Raw genomic sequence first — 22,624 nt, forward strand, 5'->3', positions numbered from 1 at the left:
GTGACAAAGGATTACACGGGTCGGCCTCCTGCCTTGCGTCACTTCCGCTTTTTCAATAGCCAGGCGGGTAATTTGAACGTTTGAAGACACAAACTTCCCAGTTGGCGCGAGCCTTAGTAGGCGACTGTGGCGGATCCTGAGCTCGACCGTAGACATGTCGGAGCGGCGGACACGATCCGGAGGGGCCGCCCAGCGGTCTGGTGAGCGAAGGGAGCGCGGGAGCAGTGGGGCTGGGTTTGGGGAACAAAACTTGGCTCCCGGTGAAAGATGCCCCAAATGGGTAGATGGAAAACGACTTTTGCTTTTCCGAACTCATCAAGCATCTTGTTTGGTTTGGTTGTTGTCTTTTCTTCGAACAAAGTTTTGCTCATTATTAAACGTGTTTTCCTTTCTAGGGCCCAAGACTCCACTTACTAAGCCTTCGAAGTCGTCCAAGCGGAAATCTGGCTCAGATCTCCCGAACACGTTCCCAGAAGTCTGGCCGAGGGTAAGTTCCTAGTTCCTCAGGTGGTGGGGTTGGTCTTGTGCACTGTGTATTCAGATGCTAATTTCCATGCCCCGCTGTCTGTAGTCAGGCTAACAAGGTCAAGGTCTCACTGTTTTCTGTCATCTGATTGGTTGATAAGGAGCTTATCAGCCTATGGCTGGGCAGGAAGGACAGAAGGCGGGGACATCTGAGCCCAGTGAAGAATCCCAAAGCTACCAGAGAGAGAAGTGGAAGATGGGGAGACAGGGAAGGACCAGATGGCTTCACTATGAGGTTGAGAGGAGAGAGCAGTCATGAGGACACACATGGACAAGAGTGAGTTAGGGCAAAACTCAGATGCAGGTAGAGGACCATGTGGTTGGTCGATAGGGAGGCTGAGAGGGTTAGAGTAGCTCAGAACCTGCCCAGCATAATGCCAGCACCTTTTAATAATACCCCTGTGTCATTTACTCGGGAGGTAGAGCGGTAGAGGAGGAAGAGATGCTCTGCAGTTATTTGGGAACAAAGGGGTCAAAGAACTCCCCACCCAGTGCTTCCACAGATGGTGCCCAACATGGAGCTAGAACTTACACAAAATAAAAACTTAGAACCAGGCTTAGAGCCCGAAAGAGCTTGGGTAGAAAGTGAGGAAAGCTTTTCTTAGCAGGCTCCCCTCCCCCCCAAATTACTTTTACACTGACCTAGAGGGCTTTGAACTAATGTAAAGCTTGTGGATAATACTTTTATTTTTTAGACAACTCCAGCAGCTCCAGTCAGAAAGGCCATCATCTTGAAGAAGATCGTAGCTCATGCAGTAGAGGTGAGGGGCTGAGGGAGGATTTGGGAGTGAGATGTCAAAACTGGGCTTAGCTATTGATTGATCGGCTGATGTTATCCCTGCAGGTCCCAGAAGTCCACACGCTTCGCAGGAGTCCTAGGGTGAGTTCAGTTCCATCTGTTTTTTTGTGTAGGATTTCATTAGTTCGCCTTAGCTGGTAGGCATACTAAACACTCACTTCTACCTAGGCAGTGACTTCATGGCTTGTCAGTTTAGGTCTCACTGTGTAACACTGTTTTCTGAACTGGAAGTTACCACAGACCAGACTGTCCTCAGATTCACAGAGATCCACCTAGATTAGTCTCTGAAGATTGATTTAAATATTAGAGATGGGCATACTACCAGTACTGGCTATAATTATATAATTACAATTCTTGTTTTCTGCCTGCTGGTGTCAATTAATTCTTAGTTCTTTATGCTCCGAGCATTTTCATTCTTGGTTTTTCGAGACAGGGTTTCTCTGTGTAGCCCTGGCTGTCCTGGAACTCACTCTGTAGACCAGGCTGGCCTCGAACTCAGAAATCCGCCTGCCTCTGCCTCCCAAGTGTTGGGATTAAAGGCGTGCGCCACCACCGCCCGGCTTCACTCTTTTTCTTAAAAAGTTATGCCTTGACCACTGGTCTTCTGTAAACTGTTTTGCCTCCAGGTGGTTGTGGTACACACCTTTGATTCCAAGACTTGGGAGGCAGGGGCAGGCAGATCTCTTGAGTTTGAGGCCAGCCTGATCTACAGAGGGATTCTAGGACAGCCAGGGCTACTAAAAGGGGGCATCTAAAAAAAACAAAACTAAAAGTTTGTTTTGTTCTTAGCATTTGTATATGGTTCTAGAATGCATTATGTTTAGGGGCTAGAAAGATGGCTCTGGGTAAGAGCAGTTTTCAGATTATACCAGATGGTTCCTAAACACCTAAAGCTTCAGTTTTAGAGTATCCAGTGCCCTCCTCTTAACCTGCATGAATACATTAATACACAACGTAAAAGATGCTGGGTGGTGATGCACACCTTTAACCTCAGCACTCAAAAGGCAGACAGATCTGTGTTACAGGCTAGCCTGGTCTACAGAGTGAGTTTCAAGACAGGCAGGGTTTACATTTGGCCTAGTCTGGCCCTGAATTTAGTATGTGCTTAAAGCTGGTTTTGAATTCCTGATTCTCAATCTCCCAAGTGCCGGAATTACAGGTGAGCACCCTGTGATATTTTGTTCTTTGAACGGGGCTGTGTTGTTGTAGCTGGCTTTGGTACTCTGAGTACCATATGCTGGCCTTGTGCTCAAGGTTACCTTCCTTCCTCTGTCTCAGTGCGCTGGAGAGGCAAAGTGCCCAGTTTGGCTTGTTATTCTGATGTGTGTGGTGCTGAAGAACAATCCCAGGACACAATCCTAGGTCCATACTAAGCAGGTACCCTGCTGGTGAGATAATCCCAGCCATCTTTTTTGGGGGTGGGGTAGGTTCAAGACAATGTTTTTCTAGGTAACAACCCTGTCCTAGCACTTGCTTTGTAGACCAAGCAGGCCTTAAGCTCAGAGATTCACTACCCCCAGCCCTGTCCTAGTGCTAGGATTAAAGGCATCCATCACCACGCCTAGCTTCCCAACCAGCTTTTAACCAGAGTACTGACATAGTAAAGCTGGAGCACTATAGAGAGATTTTTCTGTGAATGATTTCACTGGAATCCTAGGAGCAAGGGGAGAGTTAAATGGTGAGGGCCCAAGTAAGATCATGGTGGGGTGAATATCTTATCACATCTCCCGGAGGTCTTCCTGATCACCTCATTGCCACCACTGACACATTTCTCTGCAGTGTCTTTATCAACATCTAGTATGGTACTTATTTACATGTTTGATGTCTTTCCCCTCTAAATATAACCTTCAGAGCAGGAACTTCTGCATTCAAGGCCAGCCTGGTCTACATAGAGAGACCATGCCTCAAAAATAAAAATCTGCTGACTTGAGCTGCAGAGGATTGAAGTAGTGGTCAGGGGTTGCCCCTCTTCTGATTAGCATCCCTTTGTTAAGGTTTTCCAGAGCTTATGCCCAGGAAATCTCTTGATGACTTTTTTGTTTGTTTGATTGTTTGTTTTGTTTTTCAAAACAGGGTTTCTCTGTGTATCCCTGGCTGTCCTGGAGCTCACTCTGTAGACCAGGCTGGCCTCGAACTCAGAAATCCACCTGCCTCTGCCTCCCAAGTGCTGGGATTAAAGGCGTGTGCCACCACTGCCCAGGTTGATGACTTCTTTGTATTAAAGCACAAGTGTCCTTAAGTTTGTCCTTTTACTATTTTACTAGGTCTCAGCCTCTAGAAAACTAGGTGCCAAGTTTCATGTCCATTAATTCAGTAAGCCTCTAGTATGCATCATTCTGCTATGCATGCTGGGCACTGACAGAGTTGTGGGCCCTGAAGCTTCCCTGTCTGGATGACATGACTGAATTAACCCGTCAACAGGCCAACTTGAGATAGCTAGACTGTGATAGTAGGAGTAAAGGAGTATCGTGATGGTCTAGTTGCAGATAAAAGGCTGGGCTGGGCTGGGTCTCAGTATGAACAGTTCCCTGAGCAGGAACTATTTGAACAAAGAGTGGGGGTATGAGTAACGATACATTAGCCTCAAGAACATAGACCAGGGTAAGCTTTTGCTGTTGACAGCTTTGCCATGGCTCCACTGGCCTTGGGCCAGAGTCCTTTCTTATGATGGCCACATACATATACATAGAAGTGGTATTGTAGTGTGCTGTGATGCCACTTGTGTTATATCTTCATCTTCGGTTTCTGGATCATTATTTCCTGACCTCAGCCACACTGGCCTCTATTGTTTCTTGACCCTAACTGAAACACCTCGTCCTCAAGGCTTTTGTATCTCCTCTTCCCACCCACTACCTAGAACACAGTTACTCCAGATGGCCACACAACTCTGCTCCATACCTTCAAACCATGGTTCGTGTCCCCTTCTCAGTGATATTACAGTCTCAACCTACCCCTAAGTTTTGTTCTGCAGCCCTAGCTGGCCTGCAACTCAGAGATCTGCCTGCCTCTACATCCCATGTGCTGGGATAAAGGCATGTGCATGTGACACCACCACTGCCATCATCCAGCTTGTTCTGTTTCTCTCTCACACACACACACACACACTCCACTCGTTTTCCTCATTGTGTTCTTACTTTTCTTACTGCTACACTGGGAGCACTGAAGTGCTATGGCTTTTCCTTGATGTATTCACAGTACCCAAAACAGTCCCTGGCATAGGACAGGTCACCAATAGATAATTGGCCAAATGAACATTTTTGAAAAATCTTTAGCAGTTATGTAGCTGATGGCCCGTAAAGGGTGAGCCTGGCTGAGCAGTGGTGGCGCACGCCTTTAATCCCAGTGCTTGGGAGACAGAGGCAGGCGGATTTCTGAGTTCAAGGACAGCCAGGGCTACACAGAGAAACCCTGTCTTGAAAAAAAAAAGGGGGGGGGGTGAGCCTGGATGCAGGCAAAGTAATTCAGAGGCTATCATATCAAGCCAGTCTAGATATATTGAGATTTTTACATCAGCTAAAAAGTGGTAGCTATATACCAGGGTTCAGCTGGTGGTAGCAGCAGCAGATAGCCTCGTCACAAGTGCAGCTCCTCAGGAACAATGTGATCCTCTTTCTTCTGACAGTGGGCCTGGGACCCAGGGCTTATGCACTGTGGGCATGTGTTCATGGCTCTGTTTGTTGCTTTAAATCTCATGGGCTGGGGGTGAAGCTTTAAATTTAAAGCACAGTGTTTGCTGAACTTGGACAAGATCCTGGGCTCCATCCCTACACCATGAAGTACAAAGAAACAGTAGAAATCGTGTGTCCTATAGGCAGTCTTTGCATCCTGAGTCCCCGAGCTGACAAGACTTCTCTCCTGTCCTGATACAGATCTCTTTTATCTTGGAAAAAGAAAACCACCCTCCGCTCAAGGTGCCCACTAAAGAGGACCTCTTCAAGACTTGTACTGTCCCTGGTACCCCCTCCAGTACCCCCGTGCTATACACTCAGAATGCTGACTCGAACTCTGGAGAAGTGGAGCTGGACACCAGAGACTTGGAAATGTCTCAGAAAGTCAGGCGGTCATACAGTCGGCTGCAGAGCCTTGGATGTGCCCCAACCTCCACCCCTGGCCGCCGATCCTTTTTTGGCTTTGAGGGACCTGAAGACTTGCCTGGAGTTTCACCTGTCGTATGTTCAAAGTTAATCGAAACCCCAAAGGTACCTGTGAAGCACTTGGTTCCAGATAGAACGCTTCCTGGAATCTCTCCTCCAGTTGTGAAAGAGAAACGAAAGAAGAAGGTTCCTGAGATAACGGTGAGTCAACAAGCAGGGGGTGTACAGGGTGTGAGTCAACAAGCAGGGGGTGTACAGGGGCAAACGGTTCTGGCCCTTGAGGGAAGGCAATGCCTAAGGGTATGGTAGAGTGCTCTGGCCAACATGACTGCTCTTCCCTTCCCGCTCATGTGCTCCATTTCTTTCCACCAGAAATCAGAGCTGGATAAGTGGGCTATGGCCATGAATGCTGAATTTGAAGCTGCTGAGCAGTTTGATCTTCTGATTGAATGAGATGAGCTGGGATGCCAGTCACTGAATGGGATGAGCTGGGGTGCCAATCATTGAATGGGATGAGCTGGCTGCTTCTCCCCTCTTGCTGTACATATTGCCCTTTGAGTAGAGCAGGACATAGAATCCTCTTCAGTTGCCTTGTTACCCACGAAGGTGTGGGTGGCCCCTTGTGTCTAGTTGCCCTGGACTTTGTACCTCAACAATGTTGGATGAGAAGCTACTTGTGCTGTGAGCCGGAACTTTGAGAAACAGGTTTAGCCATACATAGGCTGTCTCTGCTGTGGCGTCCAAGACACCGACCTAAAGAGGTTTTGTGCTGTGCTTTGGAGTTTTTCGAGTTGAGAGAACACAAAGGCCGGGGAGACAGTTGATGCTTGAGAGTGGATCATCTAGACATTGAGTCTGTGCAGTCCAGGATATGAAAGGAGAAGGGAGGCATAGATGGTTTTTAACACAGTGACTGTTATGTGGGAACTGGTCCTTGTCTGTGCTCTGCTGTTGACTTTTGTGAATGGGGTACACTTGATAGTGTGGGTCTCAGATGTACCATCATCGGAAGGTTTATATTCTGCTTGAACTCTTTCCTCACCCACGTCTGTCTCTTTAAACACAAGCTTCGTTGTCTCAGCTCTGGACATCATGTCACAACATCTCTCAAGTGCTAGACAGAGCACTGATGGCAGCTTTGGTTGTGAGCTTAAAACTACTGAGACCATTCCCAGGGGCTTGCTGGGAACAAAAGTGGATGTATCATGGTTTCTGAGGTTCCTTCCTGCCTACTACCTCCTCTCAATTATGGTAAAAGCTATGGTTTAAAGGCCATTGGACTTCCAACATTTACAAGTTCATGGGAATAAAAGCTGTGGCAAATGAGAACTCAAGTAAGCACCTGTTCTACCAGGATGGTTTTAGTGGAACACCCCTGCAGGATTTGTCCTCACCTATTCTGCTGAATTGCTACCATCACTACAGACCTGTCTGCTGTTGAGGATTTAATGCACAGCCTTAAGGAAAAGATGGCTTAATTTCAAATAAACTTTTTAGAAGTTTCTACCTGTTTGTAGACTGCTTTTTATTTGGTAGAAGATAGAGCCACTGCTATGAAGCCTTAGATGTCATGTGTTTGGGCTATATCACCTATACACGCTGCCAGCCTGGCCTCCTTCCAATGACTCTGGTCTCAGTTTCTTCCTCCAAGCTAGGGCTTCCTCAGGAGAGAAGAACTTGGCTCTAAGTAAAGCTGCTGAGCTTTACTGGGAAAGGCATATGGAATCAACTACAGCTAGCCCATCCAATGGAGGAGCCTATGGCCTGGGTATAATAGCCCCTCCTGGATGTTACCCAGCAACTAGGCTTTGGCATCCCTGAGAAGCTGACCGAAGATATGGGACTCCTAGGTCTGTTGTGTAGCTGTGTCTATAGCTCATCCTCTGGTGAAACCTAGGCCATTAACATTTTCTCCAGAGCTCTTGGCTGAACCTAGAATACCATTTTAGCTATTACCTCTTCCCCGGCTCTAGGGTTACAGATAACATGCTACCACATCTGGCTGCTATGTTTGTGTTGGGAACCTGAACTCAGATCCTCATGCTTGCGCAGTAAGCACTTTATTCACTGAGTCATCTCTCCTTTGCCCCACCATCATGTTGCATGCTTAAAATACATCCGCATTGTCATAATTTAAAATGACACTGGTCAGATGTGGTGGCACACACCTTTAATCCCAACACTAGGGAGGCAGAGGCAAGAGGATCTCTGGGTCTCAGGACACCCTAGTTAGTCTTCATAGTTCCAGGTCAGGCAGAGCTACATAGGGAAACCCCGTCTTATAAAACAAAAAAGACCCAGTCCATGGTGGTACATGCCTTTAATCTCAGCACTTGAGAGGTAGAGACAGGCAAATTTCTGAGTTCAAGGCTACACAAAGAAATTCTGTCTTGGAAAAACAATAGCTGGACACTGGTTGGAGCTTGGTCCTGTAAGGACCTGGCATTGGCCCCTCTTTAGTGTTGTTGATGTTCTTGAGAGATCAGCCAGCCCATTCACAGGTATGATTATGACAGTACTGAAGGAAGGGAGAACAGGTAGCAGGCAGCTTCAGGCTGTGACTTGAGGAGATGTTTTATTTCCATCCCAATAGACAGGACACCTGTACAGAGTAGGAAACAGCCTTCAAGTAAGCCCACTATCATAGACAGGGTCTTCAGGGAGAGATGTTTGCTCAGCAGGGAAAAGTGCAGAATAAGTTGGCAGAGTGGACAGGAAACTTGTAGAAACATTGATTGATAAGCACAGGGTACTGGGACAAATTTGCAATTATATTAAAAAGAAGCCTTGTTCTGAGCGAGAAAATTATGTGAAGTTGAAAACAATGTCAGTCAGCTGTAGTGGTGCATATGTGTAGTCACTGCTCTTGTGGGGTTGGGGGAGGAGCTCCAAGCTGAGACCAGCCAGGGCTACACCAGACTTTCTCAAAAACAAGAACAAAGACAAATCTTTTTAGTGTAAGTGCACCCCTGTCCTGTACGTTTGAGATGTGTTTATGTGCTAGGAAATCCTTCTGCAGCTGGAGCTCAGAGGTAGATTGCCTAATCAAAGGCCAAAACACATGGGCCTTTGGGTTTTGTCTCCAGTACCATTTACATGAAATGATTCAATATCTGAAACTAAAATGCCCTGCCTGCCTGCCTTCATTCTGTTTTTCGAGACAAGGTTTCTGTGTACCCCTGGCCTCCCTGGAACTCAATTCAGTAGACCAGGCTGGCCTTGAACTCAAGAGATCTACCTGTCTCTGCCTCCTGCGTGCTGATGGGATTAAAGGTGTGTGCCACCACCTTGCAAATATCCTGAATTTGGTCTGGTGATTTTTACCAACGTTTCAGGAAGCAGAATTTTGTCAGGTACCTTCCATCAAAAAAAGCAAAACCAAAAAACAACCTTCCAAAAAAACCTACCAGAGCTGGGAGAAAGAAGGAAGGGGTGATAATATTTAAGGCAACCCTACTGTTGTATGAATGGGGTATCACCTTCATTTGCAGTATCAGGTGGGCACTGAGGAACAAGGCAAAGATGGCGCCTGAGCCCTTTTGTTCCAGTGCTTTGTTTCATATGATCGTTTTCTGTTTTTCCAAATAGGGTTTCATGTAACCCAAGCTGGCCTTTATGCTGTTATTTACCTGAAAGGTGGCCTTAAAGTCTTTATTCTCCTGCCTCCACTTCTAAGTACTAAGACTACAGCTGTGTCTAAAATATTCACTTTTGGGGTATAATTGAATATATACCCTGGAGATGGTTGTGGACTCTGGAAATGACTCAAGGTGTATAAACCTCAACCGAACAAGCCTAACAACCCCAAATTTGTTCCTTGAAGTCAATAGTGGAAGAAAAAAAACGGATTCCCGAAAATTTTTCTTCTGATCTCCACATATGGGCCATACACACATGCACCTGCACTCACAGTGGTAATAAAGATTTTTTAAACACTGGGTGTATTGATTCCTTTTTTTTTTTTTTTTTTTTTTTCCCCTTATGACAGACAAAACAGGTCAGTAAGGAAGAGTTTATCCTGGCTCACAGTCTGAGGGTATAGTCCTTCGCCCAAGGAGCAACGGCAGCAGGCCTTGAGGAGTCTGCTCGCATAGCATCTGAGATGCAGGGACAGATGAGGGCCGGTGTGTTGTGGTAAATCTCTTGTCTATAGGGAGTCCATAGAATAACGACACAAGTCAATAAGTATCAAATGAATGTTGTATGTCTAGATTGGGCAGATTTACCATTAAACTACACTATTTCCCCGGCTAAGAAAGCTCTTAACAACTTGTGGTTTCCTAGGTCAAGGCCTTCTTCGTCTTCTCTCCCTCCACTTCGACCAACTGATATGTTGGGCGCCAATTTGTTGTGGTAAATCTCTCGCCCATTGGAAGTCCATAGAATAACGACACAAGTCAATAAGTATCAAATGAATGCTGCATGCCTAGATTGGGCAGATTTACCATTAAACTACACCATTCCCCGGTGAACAGTGAATTGAGGGCTCCAAACCAGATAATTTTTTAATATTAAAAAAAACATATTTTGATAAAGATGACAAAAACAATGGATATCTTTTGGGCTTTATATGATGATATTTCAAATGGTTTGACAGAAATCAACTTAGGAGAGAGAGGAGGGAGAGAGGGCGGCGTGGAGTTGGCAGTTGGTCGAAGCCAGAGGGCAGTTGGTGGAGGGAGAGAAGACGAAGAAGGCCTTGACCTAAGAAACCACAAGTTGTTAAGAGCTCTCATAGCCAGGGAATGGTGTAGTTTAATGGTAAATCTGCCCAATCTAGGCATGCAGCATTCATTTGATACTTATTGACTTGTGTCGTTATTCTATGGACTTCCAATGGGCGAGAGATTTACCACAACACTGGTGCTCAGTTCTCTTTCTGCTTTTCATTCTGTCCAGGACCCCAGCCCATGGAGCAGAGCATCCTCCAGCAGGGGTCTTCCTCCTCAGTTAACTTACTCTAGGAACTTCTTTATAGGCATGCCAGGAAATTTGTCTCCTAGGTGACTGTAGATTGTCAAGGTGACAATATTAACCATCAACACTGGGCATCCAGTATTTTACTTGCTGTGGGCCTTACCATCTGGGCTGGGCTTTGGGCTGGCAACACTAGCTCTGGGGCCGCTGGCTTGCTGAATATTACTGGTAATAGGCTCTAGACCATTACAACTGAGACCAATTACTATCCATCCCAAGGAAAACAAGCTTGTTAGAAAAGGCAGGGAAATAAGATATGGGAAGTGGGTCACCAACCAGGTCTGTGTCTCCTTCAGTCTTCCACAGGCAGGCAGAGTGCCCACGCCAAGCAGGTCTTGAAAACAGCCATGCAGCCTGCTGAGCCACAGCCAGAAGAACCTAAGGACTCCGGGGAGCCTGATATGGAGGTGACAGCAAAGCCCTGGGAGCTCCCCCATCTACTGTTGACCCTAAGGCAGAAGACAAGGGAGATAGACAGGCTGCAGAAATTCTTCCTTGGCCTGGGTCAAGACTTGTATCTCTGATCCTTAGACTCCCTGCTATGGGGCATCTTGGGTCCTTCTCCAGCTACTCTTCAGTAGCTGGAGAGCCTCCTCTGGGAAACAAATCTCAATCACTCTGTCCTTTCCACTGCTTCTTCCCCAGAAGCTGAGGGGTACAGAGATCAAATCCCTGTAGAGAAGAGAGGTGGAGAGAGCAAGAAGGGGAAGGAGGGCTGGGCTCTTGGGTTGGAAGCCTCATGCTATTTCAGTCACCAAGGCGCCTTCTCTGCAAAGCCATCTTCAGAGCCAACGTTGGACGAGCAGCCAGAACCCACTGTCACATTCCTGTTCACACTCCTGAACACTCCTGAACCCAAAGACGATGAGACGTAAGGTTGCCTGAATGGTGTGTCTGAGTGGGTATTGCTTGAGGGACTTGAAAGGCAACCCCCACCCAAAACCATTCAAACCTGTGCTAGGATCAGGCTTTGGGCTGAACAGCAGGAAAGTCCATGTGTGACTGATGGGGCTGGGTCTCAAGCTGGGGACACACAGCTGGCCTCCAAACCCTGAGGTCTGACTCTTACCTTCCCAGGGACACAGAGACACTGGAGAGTCAGTATGTGGATCAGGATGACTGGGGCCCTAGGCGGACCTCACAAGAAATACAGCTTTTGCAGAGGGACTGCAGGAGGTGAGTTTCAGGGACAGACCAGTGGGGCAAAGTTTGTAGGACAGGTTGGTGAAGCCAGATCTAGCTCTTAGCTGAGGGCTTGGGCTGCTGCTGTGGCTCTGGGTCTCTTAACTTGCCCTGAGTTCTCTGCCTGTCTTTTCTGTTGTCTTTATTCTGTCAGAAGTATCCTACAGAATCAGGATCTGTCCCACCCGTTAGTGACCATAGCCATGGCTGAGTGGCAGTAGTCTAGTATATTGAGCATTCTTACCTTTAACTGTCAAAGAACTAAATGGGTAGCTGGTTGTGAGGGGTTCTGTTCTGTGATGTCAGCCAATGGAGCTGGGGTTCTACTGGATTCCTCCTGGCAACAGAGGTCCAGGGATGGGAGTGATTTCTCTCCTTCAGTGCTCCATGCCTTTGACCCTGAAGCAATGCCTGTTTACACTCACAGGCTGCTGGCACTGAGCTCTCAGACTGGGTTGATTCAGACTAGAAACTTTCAGAGTCCTGAACCAGGCCTTATAGAGCTCAAAGAGATGGCCAGCCTTCTGCCCTGCTCCATGGAGACTGCAGCCCAGGGGATAAGCAGTCTGCTTAAGAAGAGTTGGGTATGGGTGAGTGGCTGCAATCCCAGCATCTGGAGATAAAAGCAGGAAGATCAGGGGTTCAACATCATCCTCTGAGAATTCTAGGCCAGCCTGGGCTACACGAGATCTTGTTATGAATAAATGAATAGGGTTGAGCATGTAGTTCAGTTAGTTGAGTATTTGCCTCTCAGGAAGCTATGGTTCGAATCTCAGTATTGTATAAACTAGGTGTGACTGTGTGTACCCAAAGTCAGCAGTGGGAAGTGGAGGTAGAAGAATCAAGAGTTCAATGTCAGGCTGGAGAGATGGCTCGATTAAGAGCACTGGCTGCTTTTCCATTGTTCTTGAGTTCAATTCCCAGCAACCATGTGGTGGCTCACAAGCATCTGTAAGAGGGTCTGATGCCCTCTTCTGGTGCACAGGTGGACATGCAGATAGAGCACTCATATACATAAAATAAATTAAAAATAAATATTTAAAAAAAAAGAGTTCAAGGCCATCCTGGTCTACATACTAAACATGAGGCTAGCCTGGGCAACATGAGATTCTATCTCAAAATTAATTAATCACTTGAAATGTAATAAAAGGGCTGGAGAGATGGTTCAGAATTTAAGAGCGCTGGTTGCTCTCCCAAAAGGTCCTGAGTTCATTTCTAGCAACCAGATAGTGGCTCATAACCATCTATAATGGAATCTGATGCCCTCTTCTGTCATGCAGGAATATGTGCAAATAGAGCACTAATACACACTAATATACATGCATAGATACATACATACTTTTAAAATGCAATAAAAATAAAGAAAGGGGGCTAGAGATATGGCTCAGCAGTTTAGAGCACTGGCTGCTCTTGCAGAGGATCCAAGTTCAGAACCAGCATCCACACAGAGATTCATCTATCTATAACTCTAATTCCAAGGAGTCTTGACTGCCTCTTCTGTCTTCTGAGGGCACCAGGCACAGGAACAGACAAAACACTCATAAACTAAGTAAATCTTTGTTTGCTTTTCAAGACAGGGTTTCTCTGTGTAGTCCTGGCTGTCCTGGAATTCAATTATGTAGCCCAGGCTAGCCTGGAATTTACCCCTTGCCTCTGCTGGGATTAAAGGTATGCACCACCACTGCTCAGCTGGAATAAGTAAATCTTAAAGAAAATGCTGGCCCTGGGAGGCCATACTTTAAATCCCAGCACCAGGCGGCCGAGGCAGGCAGTTCTGTGTGTTTGAGGCCAGTCTTGTCTACATAGTGAGTTCCAGGCCAACCAGGGCTACATGATGAGACATCATCTCAAAAACAACAAAAAAAAGGGGGGGGGGAGGGGAGATGGAGAGGGAGAGAGGGAGAGCAAGAGCAGATTGGTTTTCATGGGCTGTTAATACAGGTTATATGGGAGGACCAGTTCCCTCTGCAGTGGTGATGTGAGAGGACTCCTATGGAGGCACCAGCCACAGAGCTAATACAGGAGATGTGTGTATTGTGAGGGTGACTGGGAAAAGACGGGGCTCATGGAGCTTCTCCTTTACCCTAGGCTTCAGGAATCACTGTTCGCTAACCAAAGGGAAAACCTGGCCCTTGAGGAGAAGCTGGAAAACTTGGTGAGACCTTCAGCCCAGGAGCCGTGCTTTGCCTCGGCTCCTCCCTGGCCCAGCCTGGCCCCTTTGCTCCTAAGGCTGAACTTAGTCCTGCTGGTTAGCCACCCACTTCAGGTCCTGTAACCCTTTGTCCTAGCCTACCGTGTTGTACGAGGACCTGGAGGACATTTTGACCATGCCAGAGGAATCTAGGGTCACCCAGGAAACAGATGAAGACTCCCAAAACAAAGCAGAGGACATTCAAAAGGAAGCAGGGGTCACCCAGAAAGAACCAGAAGACACCCAGAAGAAAGCTGAAAACACCCAGGAGGAAGCAGGGCTTACCCGGGAAATCCAAACTCTTGAGCAACCGAAGAGGGCTTCTGGCCTGCTCTGCTCCTTTGACACCCCCACACCTTTGCCAGCAGCCGCCTTCTTCCCAGATTCTCACAGGGATGCGCCACCAGTCAGCCCCTCTCTAAGCCCCAGCAATAAAGATCCCCACTGAGTTGCAGAAGCAAGCATCCATGCGCGTTGGGTGAGGTGGACATCCAGCCGATCCAAGGCGAGCTAGGTCTCTGGACCTTCCTAACCCCCCTATAGTGCTGCCTTCAGAATAACCTGTCAAGGATCTATGATAACTAAGTTCTGGGGTGGGACAGAAAGGGATTGTACTCTCATCTCTGAGGATGAAGGCCGTCATTTCAGTGTACAGACTAAGAAGGCTGGGAAGAACCTCTTTTGTAGGTCATGGGGTGGGGGGGCAGGAAGACGATGGGGATTCCTAAGGGCTTAGAGATGCATTGAGAGTTGGGCTGTGACTGCTTAAGGGCTTTGCCTTTTAGTGTGTGCTCAGCCTGGGGAGCCCCAGTGGGCTCCCACAATTCCTAAAGTGAGAGACATAAAATGTGTGTGTGAAGGGAAGTCCTACTTTCTAAAACCAGGGAGGTAACTCAATTAGTGAATCCCTTGTCACTCAAGCTGAAGTACCTGAGTTGGAATCTCCAGAATCCACATAACAGACACAATAACATGACTGGCCATCATCACAGCACTCCCAAAGAGAGATGGGAGGTGGAGACAGAAGAATCCCAGAAGCTCTCGGGCCAGCTAACCTGCCTGGCCTATGCAGTGTGAAAATAGCAAAGATACCTGTAGTGAGAATTTTTGGATGTGGTTTCTTTAAAAAACACAGAAATAGTATAAGAATATATTTTCATTTTAACCCCAGATGTGGGGTGTGGGGCTGCTTCAGACTGTCCACAGCAGCTGACTATGATTTGCCTCCTATTATAGCAGGAGCATGAATTTGCCAGCTGCAGATAGTTTCTGAGATTGTGTGATAACATTTGAAATTCTGGGGACTTTTCGGAGGGTATATAAATACTAGTGGGTATTGAGAGGTAGGGTGGGTGGGTGGGTGGGTGGTGTTTGTTGCTATTTGTTAAGTAATTGTGAGCATAGAAGAAACAAAAAGAAGAAATTAGATGTCCAGTGAATGTCATACTTGCCTCAGGGAACTTGACTCTCCTAATCATCAGGAAGTGGCCTAACTCCTGACTTTATTCAGGGATGTCTCTCTTCACTTCTATCCTTCTCTCTCTCCTCTCTAGTGTTAGGGAGTTGAAAGGCTGTTGGAAAGGGGATGTCGAACGGTGGAAGAAAGAGGAACCCAGAGAGTAGCCAAGACAACTACAGATGCCTGTCTAAGCTGACAACATGGCCACCATGGTATGGTGAAGAGAAAGCTTTTATTGAAGAGATGGGAGAGAGAGAACAGCCAGAGGCATCTGAGAGTCCAGAGCAGAGAGAGAAGTAAATTGCACATGGCCAGGGTATCTTTGAGAGAGGGAAACTAGCAGGGAATAGAGAAGAGGGGAATCGGAATCATAGTGAAGGGAGAGTTGGGGTGGGGTGGGGGGGAGAGAGAGAGAGAAGAGCACATCAAATTAGCAGGGTTATAAGGAGAGTGAAAAGCTGGGGGAGGGAAGCCTGTGGTAAAAAATCAACTGTATCCTAATCTAGTTTCGGTAATAATCTCTTAATTTTATGAATAATCCTCGAAGAACGCTTACTGAGGACAGGAAACCCTAGAAAGAATGAGGCTGGGAGTCAGGCCACCTCTGCCTGTTCTTGGGCCAGCACACACCATCCAGAAGGAGTTCCCTGCTTGCGGCTCCTCCTCCAAGCAGGCTTGGGTCTCCAGCCACCTGCACTGTTGTGAATCAAATCCAAGGCCCCACTGGACTGGGCATTGGGATGCATCCCCAGCCCCTCTTGCCTCTATTCAACTTTGAAGAACCCTGGGGACTGTGCCAAGAACAGTAGCTGAGGGAACATTTGAGAGGGCACATTTGACCCTGTCTCAGCTTAGGCTGAGCAGAACTTAAACCTTTAATTCCACAGTACACCTCTTCTGAGACCCCATCTTCATCAGATGGTTGGAGGGGTCCCAGGCATCCCCTGTGACCGCTTCCTGCCAGCCTGACCAGTGAGTGGCCCAGCGGCACAGTGAGCTGTCTTACACTTTCCCTAAGGGAATCATGCAGTCACGAAGTTGACCAGGGAGGTTTTGGCCAACAGTTAAATGATGAACCCGCTTGTCTGTCAGACTGAGTACCTCCTCCCACATTTATCAGAGACTATCATTTGTTGTATATGAAATATTTCTCAACATATACAAACTTTACCCAATTCTGGTATTAAAGTTATTCCCACCTTCTTTGTGTCTATGTTATTCTATTTAAATCGGCTCAATCTTTAAGTATAGTCCAGTAGCACTGGAGACTGAATACTCAGGGTTCCGAACAAAGAATAAACAGCTCATAGGCCTTTGGACCCTTGAATTGGTTGATATTAATAAGGAAGAAATTTTCTAGAAGTTCTGGGTTCAATTCCCAAGCAACCACATGGTGGCTCACAACCATCTGTAATAGGGATCCAATGCCCACCCTCTTCTGGTGTCTGAAGACAGCTACAGTGTCCTATTATAAAGAGTCTTTAAAAAAAAAATAAGGAAGAATTTTTTTAAAATATAATTTAACAGTTGTTTTTCTTTTCTTTTTAGATTTATTTATTTGTTTTATTTATGAGTATACTGTAGCTGTCTTCAGACACACCAGAAGAGGGCATCCAATCTCATTACAGATGGTTGTGAGCCACCATGTGGTTGCTGGGAATTGAACTCAGGACCTCTGGAAGAGCAGTCAGTGCTCTTAACCGCTGAGCCATCTCTCCAGCCCCAGGAAGAATTTTTTTTTTTTTAATTAAGGGGGAAGCATATATACCACAATGCTTGAGGAGGTCAGAAGACAACTCTGTGGAAAGTTTTCTCTATTCACCTTTATGTGGGCTCAGGGAACAAACTTAGGTCCTGAGGCTTGTATGGCAAGCTGAACCATCTCTCTGGCCTGCAACCAATTTCTGATGTAAAAGAAATACATTTGTCTCCAATGGTGATTTCAAGCTTTTGTCAGCTTAGGAGGAGTCCAACGCACATCGTCTTCTGGGATTTCACGGTCAGCAACTACAGATTATTCCACCCCACTTTCTATGCAATCAAGCTCTTTTTCTGCCCATGACATCATTTTTATAATTGTTGCTATTCAAATATCTCAGTTTCCCATTAGGTGGGAACTCAAACTCCAGAAACTCAAGATCAAACGCCTTGTTGTGCAAATAAAAGTTACTTTCCTTGCCTAGTAAGAGACAAGATGGAACTTAGGAACAGATGACTGAAGTGGTCTGTATCTTGCTTTCTCTCTTTCAAAGCAGAGTGAATATAGATTAAGGAAAACTCTGGAAAAGGTCGAGGGGTTCCAGGGAAGAATACCTCACCTTAAGGACTTCCCTCAAGAGCAGACATCATTGTAACCTGACTGTCCTGTTCCCTCTGAAAGGCCTCAGGCCTGGGAACTCAGTAACATGGCTCTTAGGCACTACCAAGGCTGCTAGGTTGCTAGGAATCAAGTGAGTTAGAGAGCCCCAGCTGGCTCTCAGGCACGGGAGTATAGGTGTCCCTAATCCACCTACCCCTGTAGTCCCCACCTTCACTTTGTGCTGTTCTAAAGTCAGTCCCTATGGCCACTCCTGTTGACACTGCCTGGCAGTACCAGCCTAAAAGTCTTGTCCAAACCTAAGTCCCATGGGGAAGCTGTGCTGGTTTTCCGAGGCCTCTCAGTTCACACAGGGCTGCCCCAGATTTGGTAGTCAAAAGGAGGTTTTGTGTGTCCTCCAGACCCCTCTGTCCTCAAGACACTGGGCTGAGTGACAAACCTTCCTGGTCCCATCTGGTGCCATCTCCTGGGAAGTGCAGAGCCAGGAGATGCTTTCTATCTGCGGAGTGAGCTCGCAGCTGCAGCCTCATCCCTGCTCTCTGTTCTAATCACAGCTGAGGTTTCTGCAGCTATGGAAACATGACTGGACAGACTTCGTTAGCAGCACAGTTGATGACAGTGCCTGCCTCAGAGGCTCCTGCTGGGTCAAAGGATTCGGTGTAATGAATCCTAGTGAATTATGGTTATCTGCCCTCTGCTTGACTTGAGAGGCTCAGGAGAAACAAGTTTGTGTGTGTGTGCGTGTGCGTGTGGTGTGTGTGTAGGATATATGTGTTTGCATATCGTGTACATGTGTCACACATATGTGTGGGTGCTTGTGCACAGGAGCAGGAGGGAGTAGGACTGACTGAGTCACACCCTTGAGTTATTATGGGGCTGTGCTCCAGATCCCAGGGTGGAGGCTGACCTCAGATGGGGTCATGGAATGCTTGCTCTGCAGTGATACCACGAGGGCAGGACAAGGGGATGAGCCAGGGCTAGGACTGGGCATCAGAGCAGTGACCTGAGAAGCAGTGGTCAGCTGAGGGCTGGGCAGGGAGAAGGCTGTGGGCTTAAGAGAGGAGAGGGAGCTGGCAGCATAGCTCAGAGAATGATGGAACTTTTACCAAGAGTGATGGCCTGCATTTGATTTCCAAATGAAAGGAATAAACAGACCACCAAAGGTTTTCCCCTGAATATGCTTGCTGTCATATGAACACATACATCATCTAAATAAGTGAGAAAAAGTGAGTTTTTTGGGGGGTGGGTGGGTTTTTGTTTTGTTTTGTTTTGTTTTGTTTTTTGAGACAGGGTTTCTCTGTGTAGCCCTGGCTGTCCTGGGACTCACTCTGTAGACCAGGCTGGCCTCGAACTCAGAAATCCGCCTGCCTCTGCCTCCCAAGTGCTGGGATTAAAGGTAACCAACCAATCAAAAACCAAACCAAAACCAAAAACCAGGGTTTCTCTGTGTAGCTCTGGCTTTCCTGGAACTGATTCTGTAAACCAGGCTGGCCTCCAACTCACAGAGATTCACCTGCCTCTGTCTCCTGAGTGCTGAAATCAAAGGTGTATGCCACCACTATTTAACCCAAATAACTAGTATTTTAACAGCAGAGAGGAGAAGGTATAAGAGCGTGCCCTGGGGTTGGGGATTTAGCTCAGTAGTAGAGCGCTTGCCTAGCAAGCGCAAGGCCCTGGGTTTGGTCCTCAGCTCTGGAAAAAAAAGAAAGAAAAAGAGCGTGCCCTGTGGCCCAGCTACAACAGCGTGAGGGGGCTGTTTTAGGACTTGACAATGCTTAACGTGGTTTTCTGGTTGTGCTCAGAGAAACCATGGGGAGTGGAAAGCAAGATCCAGCTGTTGCTGAGATCTAAGCAGACATTCCCACATGTGAGGCTTATTCCGTACATTCTGTGCCTGCTGCCCTCAGGGTCATGTGATTCCTGCACAGGCTCTGAGTGTAACCAGCATGTGTGTTTCCCATAGTTGGTGCCTGAAGCAAAAAGAAGGAAGGGTCTCGGGCTGGACCAGGAAGCAGAGAAGGCAGAGGAGCTCGGTGGCTCTCCTACCACAGGGAGGGAAAGACAGAGGAAGGGAGGGAGGGAGGGAAGAAGGGAAGGAGGGAAAGACAGAGGGAAGGAGGGAGGGAAGGAGGGAAAAACAGAGGGAAGGAGGGAAAGACAGAGGGAAGGAGGGAAAGACAGAGGGAAGGAGGGAGGGAAGGAGGGAAAGACAGAGGGAAGGAGGGAGGGAGGGAGGGAGAGAAAGACAGAGGGAAGGAGGGAGGTGTTGAGGCCTAAGCTGGCCCACTTTGGACGGCCAAAAAATGTTGAGAACCTCACTAGTCCCACGTTCGGGAGGCCAAAAAATGTTGCGGCCCGAGCAAAATGTTGAGGCCCCGCTGCCCTGCGTTTGGCGGCCATTGTATCCCGGTCCAAGCTGCCGCTCCGGTCCTCGGGTCGGGGTTCAGCAAGAGAGAGAGTGAGGATGGAAGAATGGAGACCAGACAGAGTGTGTTTCAATCCCGTTTATTCTTCAGTCTCTCTTCCTCTAAGTGTCTCAAGTCCTAAGTTCCTAGTCCCTAGTGCCTCCAAGTTCCAAGTTACTTCTTCCAAGTTCTCTTCCAAGTGCCTGCTACCTAATGCCTAATTCCTACTCCAAGTTGTACTCCACCTTGTACTCTCTGAAGTGTCTCATTCTCTGTCTCCTCTGTCTGATTCTCTACCGTCTGCCTCTGCCTTTTATGTCTCACTTCTAAGCCATGCCTTTTGGTCACACCTTTAATCATGCCCTTAGGTCTTATCTCTAAATCTGATCTCTACACTTCTAAGTCACTCTCTTAAATTACACACCTTTAATCTCACACACCTTTAAATTCACACACCTTTAATCTCACACACCCAAGGTATCTAAACCAAGATTATCGGAGTGTGCTCAGCTGTTGTAGGCTATTGTAATCCAAGTCTCATGTCAGGGTATATGGCTCAAGATGGTTGCAAAGCTGATAGCCACTTTCTGCTAAAAGTCGGCCCCCAACAGAGAGGGAAGGAGGGAAAGACAGAGGGAAGGAGGGAAGGAGGGAAAGACAGAGGGAAGGAGAGAGGGAAGGAGGGAAGGAGGGAAGGAGGGAGGGAACTCACATGCTTTAGCTCTGATCTCTACCATTGCTCACAGTCTAGAATGTTCAGAGCAGGGCTTATCATGCCTGTCAAGCCAAGGTGACCCAGTGTCTACGGAAGTGTGGACACCAAATGATTCCAACAGCTAGAGCTGATTTCTTTCTTGTTTAGAGTATTGTATATGCATCAGTGAGTGTATGTGTGCAGATGAGTGCGTGTGTCTATGTAGGTCAGAGGTCAGTATCTGCCAGGCGGTGGTGGCGCACGCCTTTAATCCCAGCACTTGGGAGGCAGAGGCAGGTGGGTTTCTGAGTTCGAGGCCAGCCTGGTCTACAGAGTGAGTTCCAGGACAGCCAGGACTACACAGAGAAACCCTGTCTCGAAAAAACAAAACTAACTAATTAACTAACAAACAAACAAAACCAACAGAGGTCAGTATCTTCCTTTATCCTTCACCTTTATCCAATGTGTATGGGTGTTTTGTCTGCACGTGTGTCTGTGCATGGTGTGCATGCTGGTGCCCACAGAGGTCAGAAGAGAGAATCAGATGCTCTGGAGCTGAAGTCAGGGTGACTGGTTGAGAGCCACCATTTTGGTTCTGGGAACTGACCCTGGGTTCTCTACAAGCTCAGTCAGTCACTCCATCATATTTTTTGAGATAGGGTCTTTCACTGAACCTAGAGCTACCTGATTCAGTGATATTAGCTGGCCAGCAGACCCTGAGGATCCTTTCTCCACTTTCTGAACCCTGGGGTAGGGGTTATAGACAAAAGCTACTATGCCCACCCAGGCTTGTACAGTGGTACTAGGGATAAGACTCAGGTCTTGATGCTTGCACAGCACTTCACTGACTGAGCCTTCTTCCCTACACTTCTTATTTTAGGCAGGGTCTCGTGGGGCTGGCCTCAAACTCACTGTTTCCTAGGCTGGTCTTGAACTTCCGATACTCCTGCTTCCACCTCCAGGGGGTTGTGATTCGAGGTGCCACCATGCCTGGCCGGAGTTGATTTTGCCAGTGTTGCACATACAGAAGTGGTTCACCATGTTCTGAGGCACAAGCCAGACTCAAGCAAAACTGCACACTCATCCTTGTCTATGTGTCCGGCTGTGGCTTCAAATGTTCAAAGAACTGAATCTTTCCAGGGCAGGGTGTGGCTATGCTCTCAGGGTCTTTGGAACCAGCTTATCAGCTAACGTTAGCAATTGTCCCCTAGTTCCTCTTTAAGGAAGGTATGTGCTCTCTAAATTGGCAATCTTCTGATAAGACCCAAGGCCCTGATAATCATCAACCCCGTGTATCTCTCCTGCTGGACTTTGCTTCCCCAGGGCCGGCCATGGAGCTGGCCCAGAGCTGAGGAAGCGAGAGTAAGAGCCTAGGAGGCATGCAAGCAGATGGACGGAGGGGTGGGTGGGATAAAGTTGGTAAGTGGAAGAAAGGAAGGGGAAGGTGACTGCATGAAAGGAAGATGGATAAGCAGTGGGATGGTGGAGGAAGAGGAAGAAGAAGAGGAGGAGAAGAAGGACAATGAGAGGGACAGACAGATAAGATGAATAAGGGCAGACATAGTGGAAAAGCCTCCAATTCCAGCAAAGAGGGGAGAGCCTGGCAGGTGTCTGTGAGTTTGTTTCTAGCCTGATCTACAGAGTTGTAGGCGAGCACAGGCTACAGATTGAGATTTTTGTCTTTGGAGAAAAACAAAAAAAGGATGATGGGTAAATTCCACATCTGGGGATGTTGAACCTTGCTTTGCTTGGGCGATGTGGGTTTCCTGATTTAGCTTGTATAGTAGGCTCCCCCTTTAAGAGTCCTATCTCCTCCCACAAACTGGAACATCTGGGGGACAGAAACAGACAATCCTGCCAGGCTTTCCCTCCTTTCATGCTCTGACTTTGGGTTAAACATCTCTACAACGACATCTTGCTTCATGAAGACAACAGCATGGTTTTGTGAAGAAGGTTTTTATTGCCACCCATTTTCTAGCAA

At 47.4% G+C, this 22,624-nt stretch overlaps 1 protein-coding gene across 4 annotated transcripts; it reads left to right on the plus strand.

Moving 5' to 3' along the window:
* Window positions 1-64: 64 nt before the first annotated feature.
* Cdca5 (cell division cycle associated 5) lies at window positions 65-14,328 on the plus strand. 4 transcript variants are annotated; one of them, XM_076916021.1, is made up of 11 exons: window positions 97-200; window positions 396-487; window positions 1,221-1,286; window positions 1,370-1,405; window positions 2,603-2,701; window positions 5,194-5,619; window positions 10,692-10,802; window positions 11,172-11,266; window positions 11,473-11,571; window positions 13,666-13,732; window positions 13,866-14,328. In XM_076916021.1, exons 6-11 carry the CDS (start codon window positions 5,365-5,367, stop codon window positions 14,214-14,216), a joined length of 978 nt encoding a protein of 325 aa, XP_076772136.1. In that variant the 5' UTR covers window positions 97-200; window positions 396-487; window positions 1,221-1,286; window positions 1,370-1,405; window positions 2,603-2,701; window positions 5,194-5,364; the 3' UTR covers window positions 14,217-14,328. The 4 variants fall into 4 exon arrangements, 3 of the variants coding, with proteins under 3 accessions (XP_034371666.1, XP_076772142.1, XP_076772136.1); XM_076916027.1 differs by lacking the exon at window positions 2,603-2,701 and having other exon boundaries at window positions 80-200; window positions 13,866-14,327; XR_013104968.1 differs by lacking the exons at window positions 2,603-2,701; window positions 13,866-14,328 and having other exon boundaries at window positions 65-200; window positions 11,182-11,266; window positions 13,666-13,710.
* The last annotated feature ends 8,296 nt before the right edge of the window (window positions 14,329-22,624 follow it).

Source organism: Arvicanthis niloticus, chromosome 1 (genome assembly GCF_011762505.2).
Source record: "Arvicanthis niloticus isolate mArvNil1 chromosome 1, mArvNil1.pat.X, whole genome shotgun sequence".
Lineage (NCBI taxonomy): Eukaryota > Metazoa > Chordata > Mammalia > Rodentia > Muridae > Arvicanthis > Arvicanthis niloticus.